Source organism: Lepidochelys kempii, chromosome 12 (assembly GCF_965140285.1).
Source record: "Lepidochelys kempii isolate rLepKem1 chromosome 12, rLepKem1.hap1, whole genome shotgun sequence".
NCBI classification, from domain to species: Eukaryota; Metazoa; Chordata; order Testudines; family Cheloniidae; genus Lepidochelys; species Lepidochelys kempii.
This window is the reverse complement of record NC_136391.1, coordinates 8,815,277-8,834,316: the sequence shown is the minus strand read 5'-3', so window position 1 is coordinate 8,834,316 and position 19,040 is coordinate 8,815,277. Positions and strand designations below refer to the sequence as shown.

Genomic DNA, 19,040 nt, shown 5'->3' with positions numbered 1-19,040 from the left:
GTTGGCAACGGGCTTTGTTGCAAGGATAAGTTCCTGGGTTAGTGGTTCTGTTGTATGGTATGTGGTTGTTGGTGAGTATTTGCTTCAGGTTGGGGGGCTGTCTGTAGGCAAGGACTGGCCTGTCTCCCAAGATTTGTGAGAGCGTTGGGTCATCCTTCAGGATAGGTTGTAGGTCCTTAATAATGCGTTGGAGGGGTTTTAGTTGGGGGCTGAAGGTGACGGCTAGTGGCGTTCTGTTATTTTCTTTGTTAGGCCTGTCCTGTAGTAGGTGACTTCTGGGAACTCTTCTGGCTCTATCAATCTGTTTCTTCACTTCCGCAAGTGGGTATTGTAGTTATAAGAATGCTTGATAGAGATCTTGTAGGTGTTTGTCTCTGTCTGAGGGGTTGGAGCAAATGCGGTTGTATCGCAGAGCTTGGCTATAGACGATGGATCATGTGGTGTGGTCAGGGTGAAAGCTGGAGGCATGTAGGTAGGAATAGCGGACAGTAGGTTTCTGGTATAGGGTGGTGTTTATGTGACCATAGTTTATTAGCACTGTAGTGTCCAAGAGAAAACCTGGATTTGTGCTGGAAATGGCCCAACTTGATTATCATACACATTGTAAGGAGAGTGATCACTTTAGATAAGCTATTACCAGCAGGAGAGTGGGGTGGGGGGAGGTATTTTTTCATGCTTTGTGTGTATAAAAAGATCTTCTACACTTTCCACAGTATGCATCCAATGAAGTGAGCTGTAGCTCACGAAAGCTTATGCTCAAATAAATTGGTTAGTCTCTAAGGTGCCACAAGTACTCCTTTTCTTTTTACATTTGAACAGCATTTCCTGGGACCCTTGAGATTAGGGTATGTATCTTATACCTTGTAGAGATGATTTGTATTTGTCTTTTAGAAGTGAGAGTAACACTACAGTTTAAACAAATACGGAGAGATTTCATATTCCTCTGTAGCTGAAAATTGAAGCAAGATTCCCACTACTAAGTCCTGGACCGTACAGCAAAATTTATCTGGCCTTCAAGACAAGCTCTAACAATCCTGCATTTGCTCTTTGATGTGCCATTCTCTTCCCTGGCTTGGTGAGCCAAAAATGGAATCCCCAAAGTAGAACCCTGCCCTGGACTTACCACGCAACTGCCCCGCTCTCTGGATAGCTTGATTTACAGATTTGAGATTGTTTAACAGCTCGGTGTGGTTGGTGCAGCGAATTTTATACTCATTAAGTAAATCTCTGTTAAGATCATAGAGTTCCATGTACCGTTTCTTCATATTTCTCCTGTGAAAATGAACAATAGAGACAAGGGAGATCAAGGGACAAGGAAACCAGGCGACAATTCATGTTTTGTTAATGTAAAAAAGCAACAATGTTTCGTTACTATGGTTACTGTCACTACCTGCTGTTCTCAAGTTGTCTGAAGCTAGAAGGCTGAACGCATAAGAGATAGATGGGTATCCAATATAACTACACAGCTAGTCATATGTGTTATTCCTCATTACTTACACCAGAAAAACAAAGTAACAATATATTTACTCCATTCTCTCACTCTTTTTTACATGCCTCCCCCAATAGCATTTTGCTCCTCGATACTGGATATACTGGACTTGGAAAAGGTTCAGAAAAGGGCAACAAAAATGATTAGGGGTATGGAATGGCTGCTGTGTGAGGAGAGATTAATAAAACTGGGACTTTTCAGCTTGGAAAAGAGACGACAAAGGGGGGATATGATAGAGGTCTATAAAATCATGACTGGTGTGGAGGAAGTAAATAAGGAAATGTTATTTACTCCTCATAACACAAGAACTATGGGCCACCAAATGAAATTAAGAGGCAGCAGATTTAAAACAAACAAAAGGAAGTATTTTTTCACACAACGCACAGTCAACTTGTGGAACTCCTTGCCAGAGGATGTTGTGAAGGCCAAGACTATAACAGGATTCGAAAAAGAACTAGATAAATTCATGGAGGATAGGTCCATCAATGGCTATTAGCCAGGATGGGCAGGGACGGTGTCCCTAGCCTCTGGTTTGCCAGAAGCTGGGAATGAGCGACAGGGCATGGACCACTTGATGATGACCTGTTCTGTTCATTCCCTCTGGGGCACCTAGCACTGGCCACTGTTGGAAGACAGGATACTGGGCTAGATGGGACCTTTGGTCTGACCCAGTATGGCCATTCACATCTATGTTCTTAGTGATTGGAAGCTCTGGGAAAAGGAGTTAGTTTCCCCAGAAGAATTAGTCTTGCTGATCATTAGTTGCATTAGATCCCTCGACTTCTTGCAATAGACAGCTGTGATATGGACATTAGCCCTTAGCTTCAGGAGGACAGAGCTGTTCAGAGCAAAAGATTAATGCCCTGAAAACACAGGGAACAAACTCTTCCTCAGCCTCCTGCTCAGAGTCCTTCCCCACCCCAGCCCAAAGAGGATGAGTCCTGCCCTGCCCAGCTATTGCTCCCTTCCTCTTCACACAAGGAACTCCCTCTGGCCTAGCTGAGAGCTTGACAACACTACCTCACAGCTGATTCACATTGCCCGCCCCGTGCTGAGTCTGCCTGAGTCATCGGCCTGCTAGTTCTCAGCCTAAAGAACAGATCAGGAACACAATGATCATGTGTAAATAATGCGCACCTAGATTTAATGCAGCCTAGATCCATGCAGCTGTTTCTATCTAAAGGTGTTCTTCTCTACCAAAAAGCTATGACTGGCCACCAGAGCCAGAGAATTATACAGAATTGTAGAATATCAGGGTTGAAAGGGACCTCAGGAGATCATCTAGTCCAACCCCCTGCTCAAAGCAGGACCAATTCCCAATTTTTGCCCCAGATTTCTAAATGGCCCCCTCAAAGATTGAACTCATAACCCTGGGTTTAGCAGGCCAATGCTCAAACCACTGAGCTATCCCTCCCCCTCCTGAAATGCATTGGCGGCTCACATGTCTCCCATGAGGCGTGAATCTTCTGCTCGAACCAACATACTACGGATAAGGTTGGAGTGGTCCGCCATGTCAGCAGTGAGTTTCTGATGGACTGTATGATATTCATCCACCTATCAAGAGTAAAGACACCCAAGCACTTTGTGAAGTCCAAGCAAATCTGAGAGTCTAGCTTTGAAAGGTAGAGACTGCACCAATTTAATAGGGAACAGTTTCCTATCCCCCCGCCTGGATCCTTGCCCAGGAAGAGGAAGGCTAGATGAGACTTTCAGGGCCTATTGACCTCCCTGATTCACTCAGGGCCTGATCCAAACCATCAGCTTCAATGGACTTTGAATCTCCTGACCAGAGTTTACAGAATGAGGGAATTGTCTTAATCATCAACAGCCAGGAGGGGACCTGACCCTGTTTTGGATAACAAGAAATTTTGGAAGAGAGGGGCTGTCACCCTCTCCTTAATTCAGAGCACAGTAAGCCATGGTTGCAGGTTTAAATGGCAGAAAGCCACAGAAAGTTTAGACATAGAAAGAGAGAAAAAGTCATCAAATCCTGAAGCCACCATCCATCACCAAATCAACCACCATTTAGACACGCTTGGTGCCTACTCACCTTAACTAGCACTTTCAGCAACTCCTCAAAGTACACAGGGAAATCTGCTTCCACCTGCAAGTCTTCAATTGCCAAGAAGGAGGCCATTGACTGGATAATGTCACCGGCTAGATCTATATCATCCGTGCTGATAGAAATCTAACAGGTATGAAAACCATAAGTTTCAGATTTCCCCTCGCTTCAAAATTCTCCCTCCACAGCCATTAAATAGGACCCCTTTTGCAGCATATTCAACGTAATGCTCAAAACAGTTAATACTGCAAGATTTCCATTGGAAAGCCTATTAATCGGATACTACATTTTGCTAGAATTAAGCACTGTGGGCTAGATCTGAAGTATATGGGAATCTTTCCACTGACTTCAGGGGACTCTGAATCAGGACCTAAGGGAGAAATGCATCAGTATGCAGAGGGCCAGCACAAGGATCATGCACTAGTTACATCCCATCTAAGCCCTCAAAATAGGGCTTAAGTGGTGGAGAGGCTCTGTGCTGCCTCTCTGCACCGGCTTGAATTTCACCATATAAGAATATGTTGCTTCAAAAAATTGAAAGACCGCCATGCTGTATTGTCCATATCACTGGCTGAGCTTGAAATTTTACTCCTAGATAGGAAAGTGGGCACAAACTACCATTGAAGGAGAATTAAATATGCCATTGTGGACAATATCCTGCTTAAAACACTAGCATTTCATCTGCCTCTGCAGTCACATAAAACCATGAGACACTTTGATGCTATGATAATCAGAGGATCAGAGAATCACAGGACTGGAAGGGACCTCAAGAGGTCATCTAGTCTGGTCTCCTGCACTCCTGGACTAAATATAAAAACTCTTAACTGGACAGAAATAGCGAAAAGCGAGTGACCAGGAAATATTAATGGCTTGGTCCCTCCTCCGCTTTGTACCTTGGCTCCCTGTTCACTTTCCCATGTAGGCATTTCCTCTCAGTTCCACTGCTCTTTAATAAGATTAGACCTAAATATAGTGGGGTAAGAGTAAAAATTACCTCCCCACTGGGTTGAATTTTTATGCACAGCTGTCCTGCATCACGCAGGGAAGTGAAACAGACTTGAAAAGGTGCGCTTTGGAACTCTGCATCCTCTGGTAACAGAAAGCTCTGGTTCAACCACATGACAACCTAGAAAAATAAATTCGTAACATTACCCTTCCCACGGAGAAACTGTCTGGAATATATTTGCTCTAGTGGACATTATGGGATACACTAGACAAGAGCTGCAAAGCACCCAGCTCAGTGCCTCTTGTGATCATATGCACAGTCCTACTCTGGGTCGTGAAATAAAGTGTCTCTATTAGAAAACGGAACTCAAATGGAAGTTTATTAGGATCACAGCACCCCCACTGGACAGATCAGGATGACTCATGATTAATTTTGCTCTCTCCCACCTAGTGGAATGGGGACAATTTTCTATGTTATAAGTGGGCTGTTCAAAGCATGATTTTGTATAATATTATGAATAAGAGAATCAAGTAAGTAAGAAAGTCACGTAAGCCCTTCGGGGCAGGGACTATCTTTTTGTTCTGTGTCTGCACAGCACCCAGCACATTGGGTCCATGACCAGGTTCCTAGGCGCTACACTAATACAAATAATACATAAGAAGAAATTGACAGAGGAAGGACTGTTCAATGGCTAAGACAGTAGCTAAGACTTGGAAGGCCAGGGTTCAAATCCCTGCTCTGTCACATACTCCCTGTGTGACCTTACGCAAGCCACTTGGCCTCTCTGTGTTTCAGGTCCCCATCTGTACAATGGGGATAAAAGCACTGCCCTGCTTCACAGGAGTGATGTGAGAATAAGTACATTACAGATCGTGAGACACTCACATAACGGAACCCATACAAGTACCTAAGATAGATGGAGCTCAGAGGGGCAAGGCCAAAAAGTTTTCCTTAGAGAAGAGTATTACATCTGATCAATCTGCCATCAACCACCCGAGTTAGAAGTATTTTTGTCCCAGGAATTTCTATGCAATGAAAGTTACGTATGCGCCAGAGAGCCTCACTAAGCCACTCCCAAGAACTGGCCAATTCTCAGTTCAGGCTATAGCGAGTTGCCATCCCACCATATTTCCGAGATACGCTATAGAACATTTACTGATCCATTATGAATTTGAGCTGAATTAAACTCATGAAGATGAATTACCTAGATACTTAATTGCACTTTTCCCCGTTTGCTAATTTACAAAATTCAGTCATTCACGCCAGGGCCCTTCCATGAGTGTAAGCTGGGCAAGTTCTACTAGATAAAGTATAATGAAGGGATGAGTAACTACTAGAACTTCTGGTCTTAAGCAGCTATTTCCTGCAGATGCATAGAAACTCTAGGAATGTTTCTGCTATCCCAGCATTTTTAAAAAAAGAAGCATGAACTCAAGCGGTAAGCTGTTAAACACAGACTCTTATTGACAGTAGTGGAGTAGATTACAGTATTTCCCTTTGCTCTAGGGATTCCCAAGTTAACTGCAAACTCTCCACCTGATACAAAAGCAGCAACGGTGTTCAGAACCAGAAAATAAGATGCAGAGCATAAACTCACCCTTTGCACCCTCTCACTGATTGTAAAGTTAACAAAGCTTAGAGGTTCAGGGGCCGAGTCAGGGCTGCTCAAAGCATACATTGAAAATCGGGGTAGCTGTCTTGTCAGTTCAAAGACATGGAACTGTGTGCTGGAAGGAATCCAAAGGAAAAAGAGAGAGAAATTTACCAACAGACCAGTGATTTGTCTATTGCACCCTTCCATTAACAAATTCAGGATGATTCACTTTTACATCACAGACTGTCACCACAATCCCAGCAATGAACAGAACACTCATTAGGACTATACACAGAAGATATAAAACTGGAGACTTTTTATTAACAACTACAATTAAGACTTATTAAAAGTAACATTAAAGATGAATGGAACCCCTACATTCAGTTCTCTGCATTGCTCCTGCAGTGGACTGATGGCCCCTGAAACAGTAAAGGAAGCTCTGGTCCAGCCATGCCTTACACTTTTGGTAGAGATACCACTAGCTGGAGCAGGGGAAACAGAACCCTGAACCATGGTCTTGGCAGGCAAATGAAAAGAGAAAATGATTCTCAAATGTTACTTCAGATGCATTTTATTTATATGGTGATTTGTACAAATTCTGCCCTCAAACATGGATCGAGGACTTGTGCTGAAGTCAAAGGGAGTTGAGGACAGTCAGCATCTGACAGAGTACAGCCCATATGCAATCACAGAAGTTAGGGGAGGAAGGGACCTTGATAGGTCAAGTCCAGCCCCCTCTGCTAAGGCAGGACCAAGTAAAACTAGACCATCCCTGACAGGTGTTTGTCCAACCTGCTCTTAAAAATCTCCAATGACGAGGATTCCACAACCTCCCTTGGAAGCCTATCTCAGCATTTAACTACCCTTAGAATTAGATGGTTTTTCCTAATATCTAACCCTTGATGCAAATTAAGCCCACTGCTTCTTCTCCTAACTTCACCATCCTAGATCACCATCCTCTTTATAACATCCCTTAACATTATCCCCCGATGCTGTTATCAGATCCCTCTTTAGTCTTCTTTTCTCAGGTCTAAACATGCCCCGGGCTTTTTTTTTAACTTTTCCTCATAGGTCAGGTTCTCTAAATCTTTCATCATTTTCACTGCTCTCCTCTGGACTCTTGCCAATTTATCCACATCTTTCCTAAAGTGTGGGCACCCAGAATTGAACACAGTACCCAGCGCCAAGTAAAGTGGGACAGTTACATCCTGTACCTTACATATGACACTCCTGTTAACACAACCCAGAATGATATTAACATTTTTCGCAACTGCATCACATTGACTCATATTCATTTTGTGATCCACTGTAGTCCCCAGATCCTTTTCAGCAGTTCTACCACCCAGCCAGTTACTCCTAATTCTGTAGATGTGCATTTGATTTTTCCTTCCTAAGTGAAGCAGTTTGCACTTGTCTTTATTATTGAATTTCATCTTGTTGATTTAAAACAATTCTCCAATTTGTCAAGGTTGTTTTGAATTCTAAGCCTGTCCTCCAAAAGTGCTTGCAACCCCTCCCAGCCTGGTGTCATCAGCAAATTTTATAAGCATACTCTGCCATTATCCAGGTCATTCATAAAAATATTGAATAGTATCAGAGCTAAGACTTACCCCTGCGGGGCCCCACTAGATACGCCCTCCAAGTTTCACAGTGAACCATTGATAATTACGCTGGAGAACGGTCTTTGAAACAGTTGTGAACCCACTTTATAATAATTTCATCTAGACCACATTTCCCTAATTTGCTAATATTTCCCATATTCCACCCAAGCCTGGTCCCACAGCTGTCAATGGTGACCCTCCCATTGACTCTCAAGGAAACAAGATCAGGCCCTGAATGATTCCAGCATGTAGGGCCTCCGTTTTCAAACCTGCTGAGCAATCGCAGCTCCAAGCCAATGGGAGCTGCAGGTGTTTCGCACCTCTGGAAATCGAGCATCTCAAAGCATGTCAATGTTCTTTTAAATAGGAGTCAGGATGCACAGGAACTAGGAAGAAATTCCCAACTCTACTTGTCACAGACCTTCTACAACACAAGGGCACAGAAAGCTACATCACTGCTACGTTTCACATCAAACGCTGCTCTCGTCAGAAATGGGGCTTGACACTCTACTATCCCGCAAACCTTACCTGCTTCTGTAACCCACAAAGGCTTTGATATGTAAATCCACTGGGACATCTTTGGGAGGAGTAAGGGGAACCTGAATGCGACCAGAGAGGTTCTGGAGACTGGGATGAACCACATGGCTCTCGCCTTCAAATATCCCTTCAGCAAAGATCAGCACGGCTCGGATAATTGTGTCTTAGGAAAGGGGAGAAAGTGGTTTATTAATTAATAGTTCTCCACTGGCGAGGGGGGAGGGATAGCTCAGTGGTTTGAGCATTGGCCTCCTAAACCCAGGGTTGTGAGTTCAATCCTTGAGGGGGCCACTTAGGGATCTGGGGCAAAAATTGGGGAATGGTCCTGCTTCAAGCAGGGGGTTGGACTAGATGACCTCCCGAGGTCCCTTCCAACCCTAACCTTCTATGAAATAAGTAACTCTGCATCACTTTCAAAATTAAGTAGGGGAGGGTTTTCTGGGAGAAGATATTGGATTACAGACATTTAGCCTCCATGCCAAGACCCAGATCCGGCAGCTGCATGCTCAGTCTCAGGTTGGCACACACTGCATGGTTCTCTAGCCACTCCTACCAGTGGCATGAGGAAGGCAACAGGGATCAGCAAGACCAATTTACTTCACTTCACGTATCAATTGCATGGAAGAAGGAACAAGCAGTAAGGAGCTAACAAGACTTTTGTATACCATGGGGTCACAGAAGAACCTATTCAGATTGATGGAACATTGGTTGATTCAAAACTCTGTGAAAGGAAGGCATCCAGACAGAAGAAATGGAGGATGACAGACCAACTAGGGGACAGGCAAACCACTGGCTAAATGCACCAAAACATTTGCATGTGAGATTACAGGAAACCACCATCATCAGCTGCAAATTAGTTCTCACCATTAGATGTGGAAATACACAACTCGACGTGGGCAGCCTGACTGTCAGAGCCCAGGTTCACTGAGAGGGCTGTCTGCAGCTGGGTGTTAGCTGGAATCACTCCCCTCTGCCCATCAGCTTCGTTCACCTGAGCGCTCAGTTCAGCCTGCTGCAAAACACACACTTCCAGCTCAGCACCACAAGAGCAAGGTTTTCATTAAAGCAGTTCTGAAGATACATCCAAGAGCCCTCCACCATGGGAAGGGATCTATTACAGCAGCCTTCATATATTTTAAACATCTGTGAAGAATGTTTTGATTAGGCTTTTCCTCAAACTCTCTTGGCTGACTCTGACTGATACAATGCCTCGTGGACAACTGCGCTTCTCTTTAGAAAAGCATGAGAGGGGTTGCTTGGGACAACCCTGAACTTTAAGCACATCCTTAAGTCCCATGGGACATCAGCACATACTTCATCAGCACATACTTAAGTGCATTGCTGAATCCAGGCCTTAACCATTACACCTACAGCATGGATCTACTCTTCCTTCTGCCTGTTCTCAAAGCTCAACATAGCTCTGTCCTTTGCTACGTAGCCCCCATTTGTCATGGTTGCCCTGATCCCCTGAACTCTGCCCATGTTCCCAACCACAGCCATTTGTCAGATTCCCACCCAATCACCTCCGTGCCCTCTTCTCACCCATGCATCACCAAAAATGAAGGTTCTGCAGTCAGAACTTAAGTTAATCATTCAAGTACACGAGCCAGAATAGAATCCAGCCCCCGCTCCATTAGCTCTGCAGAGCCAATGCATTCAGTAGACTGAAAAAGTAGGGAAAGCGTTAGGTATTAAAGTAAGAAGAGCTGGCGCTGAATACACACAAGGAGCAGGCCTCTTGCATAAGATGTCTCTATTTTACATTGTCACTGCACTCTCGTTCTTCTATCAGCCTGTGGGTCTGGGGGAGAGACCAGAATCGGGCCCTGCATCTTGTTTTGAGAAGTACCTTTGAGTTTTCCTCATAGTTTCGTAATTCCAGCAGCAGATTTTGTTTCTTTTGACTAAGCTCCCGAATCAGATCCTGTTCCACACTGGTATCCATCAAGTTTCCTTTCATCTCCTGGCTTCCTGGCAGGTAGCCACGTACTGCACAAAAGCAAAGCCCAGAGCATTTCAAGCATGTCTTTAGCAGCAATCGCTAGACTTCTGCTTCTGTGGCATGAATCATTAACAGATTGACTGTAGAAATAATATCAGGTCAGCCCCTCAGATGGCATAAATGGGTGTAGCTCCACTGAAGTAAATGGAGTTATGCTGATTTACACCACCTGAGGACATGACCCACTATACTTACCATGACAACATGGCTGGACATTTAAAGGAACGCTGATGACTTCTAGTGCATTTGGAGACTTCCATGAAAGTGTCTCCTGCCTCCCTAAAGCTGACCCTCACTGATCAGAATGAGTGACAGAACAATGTAGATCTCTCTTTTTGAACTCTTTTAGTTTATTTTATAGTTAGTTTAGTTTAGGTGAGTCTTACATTACATTACATCCTGACCAAGCTTTTGTCTGGGAATTTTACAGGGGCCAAGTGTTCTTCTTATTGTCTTGGTATGAATGTGACTCACCATTTCCATCTATTTTAGCTAGCCAACCCTCCTAACCTATCTCTTATTTTTTGTTCAGGGAGACTTAGCTTCAGGCCTAAGATTTGTTTCATAATGGTCAGGATGAACAGAGGGTTGGGTCCAGCTGGGTAGGATCCAAGGAGAGTCCCTGCACCCAAGAATCTGGGTGGGGATACTGAGGCAGGAGAGTTCAAGTCGAAAGCTAGGTACCACAGAACTGCTTGCAAAGGCCTTTCATTTTACAACAGGTCTGTTCCCTGTAATTTCTGTTAGTTCTGTTTGTAAGAGAAGATGAAATCTATGGAGGAAAAACCAACGCTCCTTCTGAATGTTTGGCCTGACTGTACAGCGCCAAGAAAAAGGTATGGGGAAGCTGAAAATCTCTATGTGGTTCTGAGTTTAAAGGCACACCAGCCCAATGGAGAGAGAGAAACACACACACACACACTTATTTCCTTTGTGGTCAACAATTTAATTCAAATGAAGGAGGGAGGGAGAGAGGGAACACTGAAAGACAGAAGAACAATGGCCATGATCGTGCAACTGGCTCAGCATGTCTGGATCTTGTGCCCATGCAGAGCCTCAATGACTTGCATGAAACCCTGTGAAGGTGTAAGTTTCTGCGCATATGCACCTGATTGCAGGATTATCATCATTTAGTATCTGTAATACAGTAGTGCCAAGAGGCGCCAATGAAAATAAAGGATCCTACAGTGCCATGTTCTGCGTATATATATATACACATGCAGCAAAAAACAGCAGCCCATGTCTCAAAGAGCAGGATCAAGGCCACTGATGTTAACATATAGGGCTTATTTAAGATGAGTTGCCTTATTAATATGGCCCTATTCATTGGTTCTTTACTCCCCTGCAATAAAGGGCTTACAGGCCCAAACATAAGCAGGGGGTTCTCCTGATAACTATGATAAAAGCACGCAGGAGTACGCATAAAGAGTGGTATGCTATGCTACTTTCTTTAATATGTTTGGACTTGTGTTCGAAATAGGTTGTGCCAGGTTCATGTGTTACTGCTGAGCGGGTTTCAGATGGTTAAGACAGTCACCTGTGAGCCTTTCCTTTGACCCCCATGCTTATCTGTATATTAAGTTTGAGCAAACTTATTTAAATAGTTTGAATAAAAAATACGTCCCATCTCAACTAAGTTTCACTTCCTTAGTATCTGACGATATAAGTTTACAAGATCTCCAGTCAACCACCGTGTCTTCCACGAAACACAAGGTTGTTATTTCCTAAATTGCTAGTTAAAAAACCAAGCAAGAACATATATATTTTCAAAAAATAAACCTCTTTCAGATCTTCTTTATTTGTCATGAAGAAGCTGAAGAGATCCCGCACATATTTATTTTTTCCCCTCACCATTCAATTTGAACAGCATGGCTTGAAGTATCCCTGCATGTGTGGAGTACAATTCTGCTTCACTTTTACTGGAAGATCACTTCTGGTAAGCAACTGAACTTTGTAGGCCCACAGGTCATCGTATAGAAAACAGATCTGATTGTTTATCATCCAGGAGGTAGTATTCAAAATCTTACTTTGCGGAAAGCTTGACCCTTCTATTCCCTGGATTTTGCAAAGGATGATGACAGATTTGGCAGGCAAAAATACATGCGAACTCAAAAGGCATTTAGCAGGTATTAGAGTAGCAGCCGTGTTAGTCTGTATTCACAAAAAGAAAAGGAGGACTTGTGGCACCCTCGAGACTAACCAATTTATTTGAGCATAAGCTTTTGTGAGCTACATGCATCCGATGAAGTGAGCTGTAGCTCACGAAAGCTTAGGCTCAGATAAATTGGTTAGTCTCGAGGGTGCCACAAGTCCTCCTTTTTTTTTTAGCAGGTATTGTAACAATAGAATGTATTGGCAGTAATGCCTTGTGGGTAGTGCTCTTGGCATTTCTGCTTAGCTTAAACTAATACACTGATGCTGCAAAGGGTTTTTCATACTCTTACCTTCACCATCAACTGAACAGCAGATTAACTGGGTATTACCATCCATTCTGTAATCCCCCTCTACCACTCCTGCAATTGAGGAAGCAAAGTTGTCCTTAAAGATGACCTCCCCCGTTCGGTCACTGCGCGCGTCAACCTGGAATACAGAACATGCTCAAGACACAGGATGGAAATGAAAGCTAACCTCACTGTCTAAATTATGCAGCACTCTGGGACATGAACTGAGGAACCCTGCTGCACTTATGGAACTGCAGGTGAACTTGCAGCTCTGCTGATCAGAAAAAGAAAACACCAGCAAAAATGAACTAGCAACGAAATGACAGGTCCAGACACACACGTAAAAATGAGCCGCTCCTCGGAGAGGCTTTCCCCAGAGAAAAGTAAAAAGAAGACAAAGGAAGAGGGGAATTGCAAGCCTGTACTCTCAAGGTGATGCATACTATTGAAGCAGCAATGACTGGACAAACTGTAAGTAACCTTAAGGCAGCATTTACAGTCTCCAGCCTTACTCATAGTCCTTGTCTGATGAAATGTGTTACTTTTATGCACAAATATGACCTTTAATGATCATTCCCTGGGGGGATTTTTCAGTTCTGTATAGCTTTGCTCTTCTAAGGGACAGGACACAGCAATGTTCTTCTAGGAGCGGGAGACTTTCAAATCAATGACCAGTGAGGATACTGTAAATGAAAGACTAGACAAAGCAGAAATAAGTGTGCTGAGGTTTCCTACACAACAATGTTGTATCAAATCTAGCAGTCCATTCCAGAGGTTCCAGTGAATCCTGGGGCTCTAGTTTGCTAACCTGAGACGAATGAAATCAAATTCTCCTGAGATAATGAAAGACAACATTGTGAAAGGAGTGTAGATTTACAAGAAAACATTGGCAAATGGTGTCGATGGGAGACCCGGCAGCTAAATCAGCCATTTCTAGCAAGCAACAATGCTAAGGTCAGACTTGACAAAGCCCTGGCTGGGATAATTTAGTTGGGGATTGGTCCTGCTTTGAGCAGGGGGTTGGACTAGATGACCTCCTGAGGTCCCGTCCAACCCTGATATTCTATGATTCTAAGCAACTGTGTTAAAAGGAACGGAATTGAGTTTTACAGAATGAGTTTACATATTAATTATATTATCAAATGTATGATGGATTTATTATGGAGTGGCAATAATCCTTCCACAGTTAAGACTGACGCTACCTTCTCTATTATCTGATAAGTTTCCTTCATTTGTCATTTAAGAACATCCAGGAAACACTGGAGAAGGATACTAGGGTGTTCTCAATATACAGAGATGGAAGTGGAAGCGGCACAACAAAAGCACTAGGCAATCTCCACTCCTATAGAAACAACTTACTATACTGTGGCGATTGATTTGAAAAATATTCAGGGGACAGTTCTTCCTGTAAATGATGGAGTATTTGACAGGGTATTCATAAGCTGAGACAGGCTCACTGTAATATTTCTTCAGAGCTCGGTCTAGTCTTTTGAATAGTTTCTCTGTTCAGCCTTGTACAACTAAACAGCTTTGTCCAATGCAATCTCTTGACTCACAGCTACTCATTTTCTCTCCATTTAAGCTCACCTTCCCATTGGACCATCCAGTGATCAATTCACATACTCCGTCAGAGTTAAGGTCAAATGCATGTATGCTCATTGCATGGTTTTTAGACTGGGGAAAAAACAAAGAACAAATGCATGAAGCTATTGCTATTGGTACTGGAGTTCGTATCTACACAGATTACATACAGGAGTAACAAGATGTCTCCTAACAGAGTGTCAGGGCACCCTACCTATAAGTCATGTACCTCTGAAATCGGAGCAGCTGCATTAGAGATACAGGCCAGTGTTCTCCAAAGATGTAATCTTTCGCTCCAATATGTTTCCATCCAAGAAGATGATCAATGCCTACCTCCTCCCACAAAAACAGTGGACAATACAAGAGCCTGATTCTCCGAGACAAGAGTTACAGTACCAGAGTTCTTATAAATCTTGTTTGCAGTTGGGAAATACCCTTAGCACAAAGAAAATCATTTCCACATGAATTTTTAATATCATAACTGTTCCAGTCAGTGGCAATAAGAAAATTTAAACTGAGTATCCGGAAAGGATCTTCCTAGCAGCATGCTCTATTAGGCTGTGGAACAGTCCCTCAATGAAACTTGGGAAAGCCCCATTACTTCAGACATTTAAAATTACACTGGCTAGAGCACTTGGAAACATACTGTGCAGGGAACAATCTTGTGCTGATCTCTGGAAAATGGACTAGATGAGCTAATAGGTATTTCCACCTGTCCATTGTCATTGAGTTTGCTGTATTCTTGTTAAAACACATTTCATTTTGTCAAATCAACAGCAGACCAAACAGAAATAGGAGACCAACCTGTGTTCAGAGAAGTCTTGGGAACAGCAGCATTCTGTTAGCTGGCCTTTCCCAAAGCCTTATCTTTGGCATTGTAACCAATACACAAATCATACTGATGCTATTATGTGAGACTTCTGACCTCCTTTGTGAGCAGAAGAGAAATACAAACATGCTCACTTCCTGATCACCAGCACACCTGCCAGCCGCACTGATGTAGTTATAGAAAATGATGCAAGTCCCTCACAAATGCCATGTAAAATAACTGTACCTCCGAAATATTTGTCAACAGTATCTCCACTGAATGAATCCAGTATGAACAAGGAATTCAAAATCCCCCACATGGTTGCAGGGCAGAAGTTAACTGATGTGCTATTAATTTTGTATAGTGACATTTTATACCTATAAAATAAACCAGTTCCATAATACACATAGGCTGAGATTTCCAAAACCAAGAGATTTGGACACCCAATTCCCATTAAAATTAACAGGAACCGGGCACCCAAATCTGCAAGTTGGCTTTGAAAATCTCAGCCATAACGTTCCAATTTCTTCCTTCAGAACGTATTTGATTGTACTAACTTTAATCCTCCAGTATCGGGCTGTCTTCTCATAAACTCCTACTGTACCATTAGATAGGGCATAGCCAAATCGACTGCCATACATGGGGCTAAGTGCAGTGATGGTCTGAAAAAAGAATATGTAAGAGTTAGAACGCATCTCTACTTCTAGAGTTTAAAGTAACTGATAATAGAATGCACGCAATTTCTGTACTAAATTAGCTGTTTTACACATTAATTAATTGGGGATAACTTTCCTTCTTAAAGAACATTACTACAGTAGGTATACCGAAGATCAGTTTAAAATCACTATGGGCTCATCCTTCTTACTAAGATTCTTTGGCAAAAGTTTTGTACCAGTGAGAAAACGCCTGTGGTCACTGGTGTTTATAACATGGTGTCATTTAGACCCACTCTGGTTAGACAAAACTCTCTTTAAAACACAAATGGCTGTGGGTGCCTAGTCTAAACTAGTAGCACAATGTTACTAACACTGATGGAACTGGCCAGGTGCTACCAACAGTGGGAAATGTTTGCCACAAATCTCCAGGCCTAAATCAATGAGATAAAACAAAGGTCTGTTTCCAGGATCAAGCTCTTGTAGGGGAAGGAACACTGGTGAACATCTATGGCATTACAGAAATAATAAAACACTAACAAACATAAATGGCAGAACCAGGGAAGTACCTACAAGACCATAACTCTACCGTAACTCAATTTTCTTTTTCCTTCCTAGGTGCACCACATAAAAGTTAGCTATTAGAGTAGCCCCTCAACATGAATATGAGAAGTGTTCTGATGCCAAATCAGAGTTACAGACGCATCATTTCCAAGGCCACAAGGGACTATTGTGATTATCTAGTCTAACCTCTTGCATAACACCAGCCACAGGACTTCCCTAAATTAATTCCTGTTTGATCTACAGCATGTCTTTTAGAAAGACCTCCAGTCTTGATTTAAAAATTGCCAGTGATGGAGAATCCATCACAATCCTTGGTAAGTTGTTCCAATGGTTCATTACCCTCACTGTTAAATATCTGCACCTTCATATTCAAGTCTGAATTTGCCTAGCTTCATCTTCCAGCCATTTCGTCTTCTATAAGTTTGTCTGCTAGATTGAAGAACCTTCTATTATCAAAATTTCTGTTCTCAATGTAGGTACTTATATACTAGTCAAGTCACCTCTTAACCTTCTCTTTGATAAGCTTAATAGATTGAGCTCTTTGAGTCTATCACTATAAGGCATGGTTTCTAATCCTTTAGTCATTTATGTGGATCCCCTTTGAACCTTTTCCAAGTTATCAACATCCCTCTTAAATTGTGGACACTGGAACTGGACACAGTATTACAGTACTAGTCATCTCAGTCCAAAAACAAGAGGTAATAAAACCCATCTACTCCTACTCCATATACTCATTTACACATCAAAGGATCACATTAGCCCTTTTGGTACAGCATCACTAAAAGGTTACGTATTGGTTTGTTACAGACTACAAACAATATTTCAAAAAATAGAACTCTGCAGTCTTTTAAAATGAGTACACTATATAAAAGCCATCATCCAAACATGTTGCACGGAATTTATCTTCCTCCAAGGAAGAGTCTGTGAGTTATTGAGCGTCCCTTTAATTTAGAACTATAAGATAAGAACAAGCTTCTTAAGGAATCTGTAAGCATGGCTTTAAAACAAGTAGGTTAAGAAATACATCATGTATGAGCACAACTTCCCCTTTAACTATAAATCAGGATATTACTCCAGAACATAATTTGCAGTAAATACCTAATGCAGACTTCAGGTATTGACCAGCTGTAGGCATTTTAACAGATATTCTCTGCTGAATGCTACACAGCTTTGCTAGCTAAATCATGGTCTTGCATCTTGCTGCACTGGGAAGTGCTGAAAACAGCAAATCTAGCAGCCATACCGAACTGTTTCAGAAGCACAAATGGCATAAAATATTCCAGGCCAGGGTATCCCTGTTAAATTCTAATTCTAGCCACCCTCGTCTAACAAAACTGCACTTCTTTAGCTTTAATAGCTCTTTCATAAGTGGTTTAGTAGCTAAGCCTTTTATCCCTAACTCCAGCAGCAAGTTTCCTCCCACAATACAGTTCTCCTCAGATTTTCGAGGAGGGAAGTCTCTCAGGTGTCCTTCCCACTCCACTGCAAGCCTAGAAGTGGCATAATTAAGAATATTCCTAAATTCAACCACAAGGTGCTTTCCCCCCCAAAAAGCAATTCATCCCTAATAGTGGGGATCCTCTCTCTGCCACTAAACTGACGAGTGACAACCCCGCACCTTTTTACTTTCTACCCATACACATTCCCTCCCTAAAAGCCTTCCTGTCCCACAACTGTAATTTAGGCCCTGTCTAGGCTACAGGTGCAGTCATGGTTTTTAACTGGTGCATGTCACTCTTATCTGACCTGGTTACAACAAACAACTTTCAGTTATGTCCATACAGCGTGATTTTCTTTTTAACGTAACCTTGCTTCCTCTGTATTTGTGCATCCACAAACTGCTTACTCATGTTTCTGTCAATGCACTCGAGAAAAATCTTGCACCACTAATCTGAGACAATACCAACATAAAATACTGAGGTTGTCTTATTAACTACTGAACTTCCTGCCCAAGAGCTACAGGCACTGACTTCTTAGCCATGCTCTGACCCTGCCTATCCTACGATTTTGGGGGCAAATATTGTAACCGAATGAGCTCTCTTGTTCACAGCTTCTGACTGAGGGCCTGATCCATAGCCAATTGACCTCAATGGGATCATTCCAGTGACTTCAGTGTGCTTGGATGGGGCCCTAATTTTCTGACAAACAACATTTTCTTTTTAAAACCTGGCAGACTATCTGTAAAACAGCACAGCAAAAATCACAATCCAGATGGTTTAAATCCATTATTAAATTGTAACTTTTTAAAGTGCTCATAAAATAGGAAAGATTAATTAACTCAACTGGTCATCATAGTAAATCTAAGCCACTGTAGATTGGTGGGCAATATTTTGTACCCATCTGAGCATACAATAAACACTGCTTAGAAATAATTTACCTCTGTTTCTGACATTTCTGCCACAATCTCATCTTCTTTAAAAACCCTGATGTCAAAATCCTCAGACCCAACAAGAAGCTAAAAAGAAAGAAATAATCTTAAAACAGTTTATTTAACTCACAGTAACAAAAACAAAGACACAAGAATTTAGAGGCAAGCAGAAAGTTTTTACTGAGCAAACAAATACGCTAGGCCCAGTCTTCAAGAGTTTTTAATGGTGATATGAAAAGTTTGTAAAGTGCTTTGGGACCAAAAGGTGCCATAGACTCTCTTTTTGTTCAAGCATTATTTCCATCTATTTTGGCAGTGTAAACTCTAAGAACACATACTAAAATACCTAAGGCAAGGATGAGGGAAAGCACTCTACTACTGCCAGGATATATTC

At 42.4% G+C, this 19,040-nt stretch overlaps 1 protein-coding gene across 5 annotated transcripts in view; it reads right to left on the bottom strand.

Annotated features, from left to right (window-relative positions):
• BBS2 (Bardet-Biedl syndrome 2) overlaps nucleotides 1-19,040 on the bottom strand; it is a 36,213-nt gene that overhangs the window by 2,497 nt on the left and 14,676 nt on the right. For 4 of the 5 annotated variants that reach the window (XM_073307469.1, XM_073307470.1, XM_073307471.1 and 1 more), the window contains 12 exons: nucleotides 18,656-18,733; nucleotides 15,619-15,723; nucleotides 14,260-14,346; nucleotides 12,676-12,811; nucleotides 10,079-10,218; nucleotides 9,094-9,241; nucleotides 8,221-8,392; nucleotides 6,095-6,224; nucleotides 4,546-4,677; nucleotides 3,540-3,677; nucleotides 2,931-3,043; nucleotides 1,124-1,272 (listed from right to left, as the gene is read on the bottom strand). In XM_073307469.1, the coding sequence (XP_073163570.1) occupies nucleotides 1,124-1,272; nucleotides 2,931-3,043; nucleotides 3,540-3,677; nucleotides 4,546-4,677; nucleotides 6,095-6,224; nucleotides 8,221-8,392; nucleotides 9,094-9,241; nucleotides 10,079-10,218; nucleotides 12,676-12,811; nucleotides 14,260-14,346; nucleotides 15,619-15,723; nucleotides 18,656-18,733 (1,528 nt within the window). Of the gene's footprint in view, nucleotides 1-1,123; nucleotides 1,273-2,930; nucleotides 3,044-3,539; nucleotides 3,678-4,545; nucleotides 4,678-6,094; nucleotides 6,225-8,220; nucleotides 8,393-9,093; nucleotides 9,242-10,078; nucleotides 10,219-12,675; nucleotides 12,812-14,259; nucleotides 14,347-15,618; nucleotides 15,724-18,655; nucleotides 18,734-19,040 lie in introns of those variants that run through there. The other variant, XM_073307473.1, reaches the window with a different exon arrangement.